This window comes from Rattus norvegicus, chromosome 6, assembly GCF_036323735.1.
Source record: "Rattus norvegicus strain BN/NHsdMcwi chromosome 6, GRCr8, whole genome shotgun sequence".
NCBI classification, from domain to species: Eukaryota; Metazoa; Chordata; class Mammalia; order Rodentia; family Muridae; genus Rattus; species Rattus norvegicus.
The window spans coordinates 109,863,873-109,877,022 of record NC_086024.1 but is presented as its reverse complement, the minus strand read 5'-3'; the positions used below and the strand labels follow the sequence as shown (position 1 = coordinate 109,877,022).

Here is a 13,150-nt window from a genome sequence, read left to right as displayed (position 1 = left end):
TCCTGAATTCAAATCCCAGCAACCACATGGTGACTCACAACCATCTGTAATGGGGTCTGATGCCCTCTTCTGGTGTGTCTGAAGATAGCTACAGTGTATTCATATAAATAAAAAATTAATAAAAAAATTTCAAAAGAAGAAAAACACCATCATTCAATATCCTTCTTCCTGAGCTTCAAAAACCAAACCCAGCTATAAGAGTTACATTTTAGTTTAAGGAGAAATGGTTATTGGGCTCCAGGGAATTTATTTCAATTTGTACTTCTTATCTTTAAAACCTTTTAATTGCAGAGGTATAATACACACACACACACACACACACACACACACACACACACACACACACACTGTGTAAGTATATGTAAGAAACTCTACAAAATCTCATATTCATGAAACAACAAAATATAGAGAATGACTATAGTCACCCAGATGTTACCACTTCCCTTATGGGTCCCCTCCCAGCCATCATTGTAACCTCAAGGCAACCCTCATTTTTAGTTGACAGTGTTTCTGAACTTTATATGAATGAGTTGTATAACCAGTGCTCTTTTATATTTTTGTATCAAGGTTTCTATAATGACTTGTGCTACTAGGTACAATTAATGGTTGTGTATTTTTATAACTGCAATCTGTTATATTCTTTAAAAATGTTTCTTATTTAATGTGTATGTGTGTGAGAGTATATGTATGTGCATTGAGTGTGTGTATTCAGGAACCCAAAAAGGTCAGAAGAGGACTCTGGATCCTGGGAACTGAGTCATAGGTGGTTGTGGGCTGTCACCTGGGAAATAGATCTGGGTCTCCTACAAGTGCTTAGCCCTCTCTTGATCCTCTCTTAAGGCCTTGCACACAAATGACTACATTATCCGGCTGCTGTCCATGAACTTAAGAGCTCTTCAGCCATCTCCCTGACACTGCAGGACTCTTTTGATACACAAATTTATGCTTTTCTGTGTTTAGGATATACATCTAGCACTAGAATCATGGTGTCCTAGGGCACATGTCTAAACCGCAGAGCAGATTTTGCCTACCAGTTTCTAAGTGGCTGCCCACCTGTGCAGACTCTCATTTGCTTTTCGGCTTCTCTGTTGTGATATCATGCAGCATATATGCGGGTCTTCCCGAATGCACATATCCAGCTTTAACGTCAATGCCCCAGAACTGTGAGCTAAAGAACCCTTTATAAATTGTGGAGCCTCGGCTGTTCTATAACAGAAACCAAGTGAGCATCTGCTAATTCAGGGACAATATTTAAACTACAAATTATCTGAAGTTAAAGGAATCTGAGGCATTATGAAGCAGGCAGAAAGTGCTTAGGGAGAGGTCAGAAGGTTGCTGGGATCACCATGTTTTCCACAGACTCGAAAGAAGCCCAGTTTGATGTGTGAAAAGCCTATGTCAATATACTCCAGTCAAGCACTCTGAACCCTAACTAGGACCTCTGGCTCCTCAAGAGCTAGTGCTTCTTGTTTATTGTTTTGTTTTGTGGTTCTGGGGTGGGATTCAGAATTGTGCACATGCTAGACCTACTAAGCTACATTACTTTGTTTTATTCAGACAGTGTCTCTCATCTTGTAGGCCAGGCTGGCCCTAAACTCCTGGCACTAGTTTACTGGAGGCGCCCACATGCTGGAATTACAGGTAACAGCCACCATGCCATCCTACCTTTGGCTTTTTGAAACAGTCATATTATATAGTATATTGCTTAGGCTGGCTACAAAAGCATTCTATAGCCCAGGCTGGCCTCAAACTAAGAATCTTCCTGTTCCCACCTCAGTCTGGTTTATGTATGTGTGATATAGCACATCTAGTTTGGATGATATATCTTTCAATATCCAGCAAGTTATTCTAGTTAGAATTAAAAAACATTTTTATATTCTAACTTCCTTTTTATATGATCATATGGAATGTGTTTAAAATATTTTCTTAAACTCAAGATATTACTGGAATGGAATGGAATTACTATAATCCAGGTCTCTCCCCCAGGACTTCTTCCATTTGTAGTGATAAAGATCCTTGCCAATAAAGCAAGGAGAATCCTGTACCTAACCTCGTCCATGCGATGAGTGGGCTCGCATAGTCTTATCTCATCATGATGTCTCAACTTAAGGGCAAAAAGGAGACAGCTGCCAGAATATTTTAACACCCATGAATTTAGAGAATTGCTTTACGTCAGTCTAATCATTTTGTAGAGTTATAAACATATCTGCTGCAAAAGTGGTGCTATAAGTATGTGTCCTTATATAGTGTAGGGTAATAAAACACTGTGCAGCCCTGGGTCAAAACCTGCCAAGCCAGAGCTGATATATATCAGGGCTGCTACAAATTTTTAACACTGTTCTTGCTAATTCTTTTTAAAGGATTCTTGAATAGTAAAAAAAAAGAAAAAAAAAAAAGATTAGCCGCAACAGTAGCTACTGCTTCAGAGCTTTGACAACAAGCCCTGCCTAATGAATATTTAAAACCACCACCGCATATCATACAGTAAACATTAGACATGGAAAAGGCATTTTAAAAAAGAAAAGAATATTTATTTTAAAAGAAGGGTTTTTAAGATCCAATGGGAGGTAATTCCATTCAACACAGAAAGCAAACACAATCAAAATCATGTGAAGGTCCAGGTCAAATTCACTAGGCTAGAGATACGTGACAGTGGTGACTTTCCCATTTTTCTCTGTTACCACTCACAGGCTTAATGGGACAAACATAGAGAGGCACTACATACTTCAGCGGCCAAATTATGCCATATGCTCTGCTTCTCTGACTGTTTAATTACTGTCTATATGTGTCGGAACACACAAACCAGCGATGGTTTTTACTAGATTGCCAACAAGGGAAATAGGTATGAGGAAAAGGGTTTGAGTTGGCCAATGTAATAGGGACTGCTATATGGAATGATACATTTACACTGACTCTGACAGTGAGGAGGGAACCAATTTACCCTGATAACATAAGGACTTGTTTCTTTTATTTCAATTTCCCCATGGCCTACTCTATCTCTCATGCCTGTAAACTATGCTAAGTGGCTCCCACGTAGTACATGGTCTTTACTGTGAGCAACCGTCTTATAAATTGTCTGGTTTCTCTAACAAAGCCATTAATGTTTTGAGAGATGCTTATGTATTTGACACCCAAGGTCTAGCACACAGCTTTTTAAAACAGCCCATAATAAATTTTCTACTTATTATCCTAATTATAATACACAAATCTTAAGAAATAGATGTTAACCCTTGGTAGAATCCCAGACACCAAACTACTAGGGAAGATAAGAAGATAATTCAACTCCATCTTGAAAAAGATAAGGGAAAGGAGAAGTGAAAAAGACGTCCTGACGTGAAGAAGAATAAATCAGTATACATTAGGGAAAGCGGGCTTATAAGAAAGGCTCTGTCACATCCCTTCATGATTCTTGGACGAGGTATTTTCTTTTTTCCTCATACAACTTAAAACTGAGACATCGTTCACATATTGTAAAAATAAGACCTCTCTTTTTAATATTATAGTGAGCTAAACTAAACTTATTGTGCATTTTGAAATGTAAAATTCATCTGTTATCATTAGGATCAATTAATATGAAACAAAACCTTTTCACCCTCTAAAACTGAAACCATTTAAAACTGTTTAAAAAAGTCCAGCTCATTCTCTCTCCTCCCAGATGGCATCCACGAGTCTGCTTTTGTTTCCATGGGCCTCATCATTTTCGCTACCTTATATGAGTGGAATCGGATGGTATTCGTGTCTTATTGTGACCTTTTTTTCACTTAGCGTAATATCCTCAAAGTTATAGGTCAGGTCTTCCTCCTTTCAAAGTTGATCCACGTGTGGTCACTGCACTGCTGTTAGCCATCTGTCTGTCAATGCACATGCAGGTTACTTTCCTACCACCTCCTCAGTGGAATTTTTACAGCACAAAGTTCTGGACTTTGCTGGACACTGTTTTCCCATTTCTAAACATTATGCTTTTTGGATCACATCTAAGAAGCCATTACTAATTTGAAGGTCATGAATATTTCTGCCTATTTCTTTTTAAAAGTTTTAAGTTCCAAGTCTTGTATATTGTGAGGGAGGAGTGAGATATGGTCTTGAATTTTGCTAATGGGCATTCGGGTGTCCTTATATCGTTTGTTATAGAGACTGTAGTTCCCCCTCTCAAGTAGGGGAACTTTTGTCACAAGCCCAATGATTGTAAATGTAAAGACTGGTGCCTAGGTTTTCACCCTACTCCGTTCATCTGTATGGTGTCTTCAGGCCACTTTCACATTCCATTGATTGCTATGTGGAGGCAGGGGAAAGACAGGCAGATGATGGGGAGATGGGAAGAGAAATCCTTATCCTGGAACCTCTAGTCAGCCAAGAGTACAGAAATGCAACACAATTAACATATCTGTTATGAGAGTGTCACATCAGAGACACTACTCCTTTTATACAGAAAGAGTTCATATAAGAATGCTTTACTGGAATGAACCATGCTTGCAGCCTAAGTGTGTATGATCTTTCTCCCTACTGAGTTGTGAACTTACAATTTTCTAGGAGTCTGATAAAAACCACTTACTAAAAGGACACGCCGTGACTCCTTGGCAACCTTAAAAGCTCCACGGTCTTATCAAATTGCAACCTTACTGCCAAAGCAGTGGCACATACCTTTAACTCGGGAGGCAGCAGCTGGTGGATCTCTGAGTTCAAGGCCAGCCTGGTGTACAGAGTAAGTTCTAGGACAATCAGGGCTACACAGAGAAACCCTGTCCTGGGAAAAAACAAAAAACAAAATAAACAAAAAAAAAAAAAATCAAAATTGTAACCCTATCGAAGATCCATCCAGAGACACCCTACAATCTCATTTATTGAAAGTATGTGTGTGATAAGTAACCCTTGAGATGTAACTTGAAAGCTACCAAAAGTGGTATACGTGAATACCCAAGGCACTATGGCAACTCCTCAAGAAAACCACATGCTCGGCAATGGGCCTTATTCTCCTTTCAGTACCTTTCTATGTTTAATAAACTTTAACTGTGCTCGATACTGGCTTGTCCTGAAATGCTTTTCTGTCTACAAGTCAAGGATTCAGTTTAGCCTGAGTTGAGGTCCCCTTATAGACTAAGGGAATTAATTCTTCAGGCTGCTGCAGGTGACAACATAGTGTTGTGCCATTGTGTCTCCTGTCCTTGTCTTTGCTGACAACAGCTTTGAAATAAGTTGTGAAACTAGAAATTTGGTTCTTTGTAAGACTGTTTAACCATTTGGATATGTTGCAGTACCATGTGACCCTGAGGATCTGCTTACCAATTTCTGCAAAACCAGCCTCATTGACAAAATTGAAGGCCAGACAAAAAATAAAAATAGAAAGGCTAACTAAATGGCTCAGTGGGTAAAAACACTAGCTGAGGACTTGAGTTTAATCCCTGGGACCTACGTGATGCTGAGAGAACAAGCTCTAAATTGTCTCTGACCTCCACAAGCATGCCGGAACTCTCTTCACACACATGTAAATGCAAAAAAGGAAAACATCAACAACAACAACAAAAAGGACAAAGGTAGTTTCCTTATATGAGTCTATAGTTTTCATTCCTAATAGATCTCCCCCTTGTTTATAACTATCAGAAAAAAATCAACGCACATATGATGGTAACAGCCCATTGAGCACACACTCATTTTACATACTATCAGTAAACAACAAAAGCAGAAACAATGTAATTTCTTATATATTTGGTTGTGAGCCTAGCCTTTAACGGCTGAGCCATCTCTCCAGCCCAACAATGTAATTTCTAAGACCAGAAGTAGAGAAAATAGTAGATCTAGATCTCACTTATGGGAAAAAAAATCATTCTTTTCCCAACAACATAAAAGCTTCCTTCAATTCCTCTTTCTTCTTGGGTGGGGAGAGGAATAGTGCCAGGGATCCAATCCAGGACTTTGCCCACGCTATTCAAGTGCTCTACTAATAAGCTGGCCCCAAAATGACTTACAATAAATGAAAATGCCTTTATGTACATAAACCATGAGAGAGAAGAAGCATGTACCAGACAATGGATGTCTACTATGTTCCAATTATGTTAAGTGTTAGCACTTTAATGGTGAAAATCCCAGATAACCAGATATCCTTTGAGAGCTGCTGGAGTCAGATCCACTCTTCCACATGTGGTAACATTATGGTTTGGATACTAAGTGTTTCCCCAATACACAAAAAGCTTGACCTTCAGCTAGCTGGCACTAATGACAGAGGATCACAATACAGGGCACTTAAGTTCACGGATGATTTAATAGACAGATAAACCATAGCTGAAAGGGCTCTTGGGAGGCAGTCTGTAAGGGCATGGCGTTGAAGGGTATATATTGTGTCTGGACTCTCCCTGTCTCAGTCTCTGTTTTCTGGTTGCCAGGAGACAAACAGCTTTCCTTTGCCATGCCTTTCCATAACTTTCTTCCTTTAGGTAAGTTCTCTGGGATACTATCTTGCAACAACAAAATGCTGCATGGAGAAAACAACCGTATTCCCTGCTAATCTGAGAGTCTTGGAACACTAAAGAAAATGCCTTTTCAAAAGGTGGTAACCCAGTTCAGGATAAAGAAGTCTCAGATGCAGGGCAAGTCACCTCCCCCCACACACCATTTAGGTTTTCTCTTATCTTGAAAAGGAATCTTACAATAGCTGGGCCCAGACTCCGTTGGACTTCACTAATATTGCAGGCCGGCTGAGACTCAGCTCCTGACTCTCAGTCTCTCAGATGCAAGTGCTGGGATTATGGGTATATGCCACCAGGCCAGGGCAAGGTTTTCTGTCTTGTTTTTATAGTTTTTAACTCTGAACCCTACAGCAACGTCCCTTCTCCTTAATACTTGTAAACTGTCCGCTGGAGCACAACTACTGAAGATCATGTGCCTTTGCCATATACTCACCAGCACCCCCAATCGCTAAGCACAAAGCCTGGTAAACAGCCCTGGGAAATTCTGAATTCCTACAAAAATGAGAGCTCTTACTGGGATCAGGAGATCTAAAAGAAGTCACTTGTCATGCCTTATGGAAGGAGACTTTCAATGAAATTATTTTCCCAGACACTGAACAGGAGCACTTAATCCTAACAAGGCAAGAGGGTGAGGCAAATGTTTAGAGGTCACACATAAAAGTGAACGGAAGAACTGAACGGAAGGGCTGAGAGACAGGTTGGAAGGAGTGGCAGAGGCACGGTACTGAAGGATTAGGACCTTAGGGATTTAAGCTCAACACAGGAGCCGCTGACACCATAACCACCATAGAGCTTTTGGTGATAGAACCACTGAGTCATTTGAAGGAAGCTTTTACTTCATGAAGACATCTCTGGAAATACTGTTGGATTGCCTTACTCCTCGTTTCCTCTCCCACTGGCCTCTTTGTCCAGGGATCTGTTGAAACATGCCCTTCCCTCCTTAGCTGACTCAATGACCTATAGCAGCCCTTTCCAATCTGGCATTTAGCTCTCTTGGGTTTAAAGATTCAGACAAAGTCAAGTTAAAATTTTACTAATAATTCAACATGTTTTTTTCAAAACATTTATTTTTGTGAGAAAACCACTTTAGTTATCTCTAGTTATAGAATTACTTAAAAGCTCAAATGAGTAACCTAACTTTCATCAACTCTGCCTTCTTTTCAAAGGAAAAATGATGTGTTCAGGGTTATCACAAACTTTGGAATTCATAAAGGCACCTTAAAGTCCTATGTGGAAAGCAACAAGTTAATTCTCTAATTTGTCTCAAAAGTTCCAGATGCTCATTTTAAAGAAAGATTTGTGAGCCTTCCATTAATGAAGAATTGTTAGAGTCACACATATTTCTCAGATGTTGGGAATGACAACTTTTTACTTTGTTCTTCCTAAAAGACCAAATTAAGTTAAAACTAGAAGTGTAGCACTGAGCCCTAGCACTAAAAATAAAATAATGCATAAGTACAGTCACTAGATGCCTTTCAGAGTAAGACAGAAAAATTTAGTAGTTAGGAGACACAAATAGTGCACAGAGTCAGAATGGGGTTCTGTTAGCCTAGAGCTATTTACTCACAAAGCTTACGCAGTTGATAACTACATCTACCTATTTTAATGCTCACCAAGTTGCTAGCTCCAGGAAACAGACACTTGTCTGCTCTCGTTCTATAGTCAGTCCTCCATCCCTCATCTTAGAACTCTGCTCTGAATTCTTCTGTAGACCTACTTAATAGACTCACAGCACTCTAATGGCACAGGGAAGCTCTTAACCTAACAATCAGAAAGCTGGATTTGGGGCCAGGGAACAGAAAAGGTCAGGGAGGTCCAAGGCTCAGCAAATTTTCCTATAAAGCTTAAGACATTAAATAAGCTCTGAGGTAGTATCCACTTTGTGTCTCACAACCTTCTCTATCCCACATGTCCAACACCTTACAAAAATGTAAAAGCCATTCTTAGCTCAGAGAAAACAAACATCATTGTAGATCAGTTTGCTAACCTTCCATTTAAAGTGGTGCTGTCCGGTACAATAGTTGACTACTTGGCTGCATGTGGCTACTGAGCATCGGCTAGTGTGGCTGGGATTCTAAAGGTCATTAACTACTCTGAACAGACACATGCAGCCGGTGGTGACTACTGTAAACAGCAGAAGCTTGGAGGCCCTCAACAACTAGGGAAGCCTAAGAAAACGCTATACCTGTCACTCATGAACTGACTAAAGGCTTAGACAAGAATAAACAGTAATTATTATTACTAAACTAAGAGCTATACACTATCCCAATATTTAACATCAAGGACAGGAAAAACCTCAGTCATAGGAAAAAAAATCAGTTTAGAAAAAAAAATCAGTTTAGACAAAAGGAAACTTTGAGGCATCGAGAGAATGGGTTTAAAAGCTTTAAGTTTGAAAGGAATGCAATGTCCCCAATTATAACAGACATGAACTTTTCTACTCTTCAGCTTGTAAACAGATTCTCTCACTGACGTCATATGTCACTAATTTGGTTTGCTTCCCCAAGAAGAGAACTGATTTCTCCTATCACTGCCCTGAATCTCCCAGAGTTTGCTTTTTTCACTGCCACTCCCTGCCAGGCCCTTAAAGCTCACAGGAAGCCTAACTCATTTCCATGCATTAACAATTCCCCAAGTTCATTAATGCACCTAAAAGCCTGATTCATGGGACTTCTGAAGCAGAAAATGAAGGAAAAAAGCATTAATTCAATTTTAAAGGTTGTCTCTATAGATGCCTTGGATTACATTCAAAGTTCTTTCTCCTAGTTATTTGGTACTGAAGAACACTTTTCATTTACCAAAGGAAAGAATGGAAAATATACAGAAGGAACATCTATCTATCTATCTTGCTGATGACACATGACAGGGTTCATTCCAACCCCCTAAAAGTTTTGCCTTCAGCATTTGCTATTTTAAAACAATCCTGAAGAAAGGAAAACCACACAAGAAATCAAATTTGAACTATACATAGGAGCAGAAATCATGACTGCAACCAAATGTGACAATAAGTATTAAGTCAAATTACCTAGTGAGTCTTAAGTTAGTATATCAACACAATGAGAGTCTATGTAACAATTAAGAACAATCAAGTGGACCTATATACAAAATATATTTACAATATATATAAATATACACAAAATGTCTGAGATTATAGGCCAAAAAGTCACAACATGTATGTAAGTTATCTTATAACTGTGTAATAACAAATATAAACCTAAGTACAGAATGTGTCTGTAAGTGTTCATGGAGAAACTTGGTGGTCACCTCTGATAAAAAAATGTGCTTGTCTTTTGATGTTATATTCTCCCATGCTATCTAAATTTCTTCAAATGAAAGCTTGTATTACTCATAAGTTTGTAATCATATTCCCTTAAAACCCCTAGAGAGCACTCAACTGGTTCCTTTAAAAGGGAGTACGTGGCTTTTCTTTGCTGCTGCAATGTCCATAAATTAAATAAAAAGTCAAAGGGATTCTTTTTATACTTGAAGCCATTATAGCAATCCAAATACTGCCTTTGTTCATGAATTTCCATAGCGGGCAGGGAAAAGGGGGGGGGGAATCACACAACAATATCATGACACTGGAGGGAGGGAGAGCACACTTCAAACAGGACTTGGGTAGGACAAGACAATCCACAAGTGCCCACCAGTTCCAGGGCTGGAGAGATCTCAGGAGAGCCATCACATTTCAATTACCATCACTAACATTACTTATTATGTGGCTGCTCCAGTCCCCCAGGAAGGCAGCTTGTGATGATAATACCCAGCCTCTGCTTGTAAAACAATTCATTAGGCAAAGCAGAACAGCTGGGGCAGCCACGTGCCGCGCTCTCAAAGCACCGCCCCACTGGGACCTCTGGCCCAGATTTCCCTTTTCATGAGGGACAGCTACCACCCCTCTGACAGCTGTAGAGTTCTCCAGGGATACTTCAAGTTTAATCAGTACTTCCTGCCCTGCAGAGGGCCGTTTGATTTCTAACATAAACTAATGGCAGCACTCCTGCTCTCTGCAGGTTACACCAGACATCAGATAAGAGGCTTTAAGGCAGTTTTATCTTGTTCTAAAGCTCAAGAGTTAATGAGGCAGCAAAAGATACTGTCATAGAGCCCCCGTGTAGCTATATTATCCAATAAGCAGACTCTCTCCTGGACAGGTTTAATATGGATCGAGGAGGTAAAGACTGCTGGTTTAATATTGATCCTATTGGAAGGATGAGAATCTTCACCATAAGCAGGACAAAATCATGCACAGTGTGCAGCAGGCAGAACGCTACAAAGAAGGTAAAGAATTGCCGTTAAAACCAGGAGGAAGATGCTTTCCCCCACTATATGTAAGCAACATAAACTCACTTGGCATTTAAAGCTAAGTTTTTGTGTTTCTCTTAAATGTTTTTTAGTGAACCTACTTCCCTATGTTTTGCTGAAAACTGTTTTTGCTACATTTATTGCCAATTAAAAAGACTTTCAAAACCAGCTTTTTTATATTATTATAGTAAATATTATGTAAATTATGTTTTTAAAATAATACCTTGTAAAAATGTATCATCTACAAATCACATTTTCTTTTGTTAAATAGTGAGAATTGCCTCTAACTTCTAAATTTCACATAGACCTTCCACAATCATTTAATCAATCATAATACTAAAAGCCTCTTGTAGACTAGGTTATGTATGTCAAACACAATAAAATAAAATCTAGCCCCTGGTTCACTAATCCCTGCTATTGTGTAAAACAAAATTCTACCAATCCCTCTCCCCTTATATCTTAGAATTTGCTTTGTTAAATATACAGAAATCAGAAAACTAAGCACTTTTCCATGCTAGAAATATCTACCACAGGCTTTTTCCCAGCAATTTAAAAAGTTGAATATTGGGGTTGGGGATTTAGTTCAGTGGTAGAGCACTTGCCTAGCAAGCGCAAGGCCCTGGGTTCGGTCCTCAGCTCTGAAAAAAAAAAAAAAGTTGAATTATTTCTGGAATATTAGCTTATTCCCTAAAAATTAAAAAGAATTGATTTTTTCCTATTTATTTTCATTTTAAAAATAGCAAAACCAAACAAGAAATGCTGAAAAATCCCTTAAAAGGCCTGAGGCCCATCACCACACCCTTCAGTGTTTCTGGGGGCTGCCATCAGGATTTAGGAAACAATTTTCCACATGATTCTTGACAATCTGGTTCGTCCTTGCCAAATCCCAACCCCTCTCCCCGGTTTTTGTTGTTTTTGTGACAGGGTTTCCTGTAGTCCTAGTTATCCTGGAACTCACTCTGTAGACCAGGCATGAAATTCACCTGTCTTTGCCTCCTTTAGCTGGGACTAAGGGCATGTGCCACCGCTGCCAGCTATCTCAACACACTTGTTAGTACTTAGTTTATCCCCAGTCTGAAGTATACTCATTCCACTGACATGCAAATGCCACCAAGTACCATTTCAAGTTTCATCTCTCCCAAGAGTTGTTTCTGAATTCTTTAGTTTACCATTCCTCCTTTGGAACTTGCAGAACACATGTTCAGAGAGCACTCGTGTGTGAGATGAACAGGGTGTGTGAGAAGCCAAGTTAAAGATGTTGCTTTACCCTAAGAACAGCAGAGCCACGAAGGGGCGATATGCAGGGAATGGGTGGCCTGTCGATCTGTTTCAGAATTATTCTAATTGTACCGTGTGGTGAATATTGGAGAAAAGATCAATTCTACAGCTAGTTTAGCTAGAAAAAGAAGAAGATCCAAAATAAAGAGTCCGTGATAAAGCTTTCTGTCAAGAAACAAGTTAATAAACTCAATATTCTGGAGGAAAATGATAGCTACTTGGGTGAGTATGTTTGTTGTAGCAAAAATAGCAGTCAAGAAAGCTGGAGCTCAGAATTTAGTACAAGAATGCAATGGCATTTACAAAGAATATTGGATTTAACAGAAAAACAACAACAAAATGCTACACAATCCCATGGGACACCACACTTAGATGAGGAGCTACAGAAAATAAATGACTACTGAGAGAGGGAGAATCAGTCTCCCCGAGGGATGAGACCCTAAATGGTTATTCAATACCAAGTGATCACTCTTAAAAACATACATACAAGCAATACTGAACATACTCAGCAGATTATATTTGTATGTTTCTACACATGCATGCATGTGCGCACACACACACATACACCAATAATAATAAAAACACCACATTAAGAACTCAAGAACCAACCCTTCTATCAGTAGCCTGGCTTCTCTTGGGTGTCATTGAGGAGGCTGCCTGTCCACTTTAAAGCTGGAGACACGTGCTTGACCTCCCTCAACCTCTGTATTTATTAAACTTAACCCAAGGCTATGGAGAAAGCCCACTTAAAGCCAGTAGCACTCACTAGCAATGAGATATTGTTTTAATGTGCTGCTCTTTTAAAAGACATTTTCCTTGTGCATAATACTGACTTTTGACAGCTGACACCAGCAGAAGCAGACAATTTTCTCTGTGTTTTTGTGAAGCTATGTACCCTCCAGCCCCAACTCGAAATGTATTCTGGTAGGAAATTTTCTTAGTAATAACAAGCTTCTTAATCTAAGCACTTACAAAACCCATTTACATAGGACACATCTAGCAATTGCTCCTTCTTTTGACTTGACAGACATAGAGGTGAAACTTACTGTATTTATAATTAGATTACATAGAGCTGACATAAGAAAAAAGAAAGGTTACCAAAATGG

General features: G+C 39.3%; 1 protein-coding gene across 11 annotated transcripts in view; it reads right to left on the bottom strand.

The window, feature by feature from the left end:
• Positions 1 to 13,150, bottom strand: part of Lin52 (lin-52 DREAM MuvB core complex component) — a 97,227-nt gene that overhangs the window by 50,100 nt on the left and 33,977 nt on the right. The window contains exon 6 of one of the 11 annotated variants that reach the window (XM_063262121.1): positions 1,333 to 11,404. The exons of the other annotated variants lie outside the window; for them this stretch is intronic. Coding sequence (XP_063118191.1) covers positions 11,403 to 11,404 — 2 coding nt within the window. The 3' untranslated portion in view covers positions 1,333 to 11,402. Of the gene's footprint in view, positions 1 to 1,332; positions 11,405 to 13,150 lie in introns of those variants that run through there. 11 annotated transcript variants of the gene reach the window in all.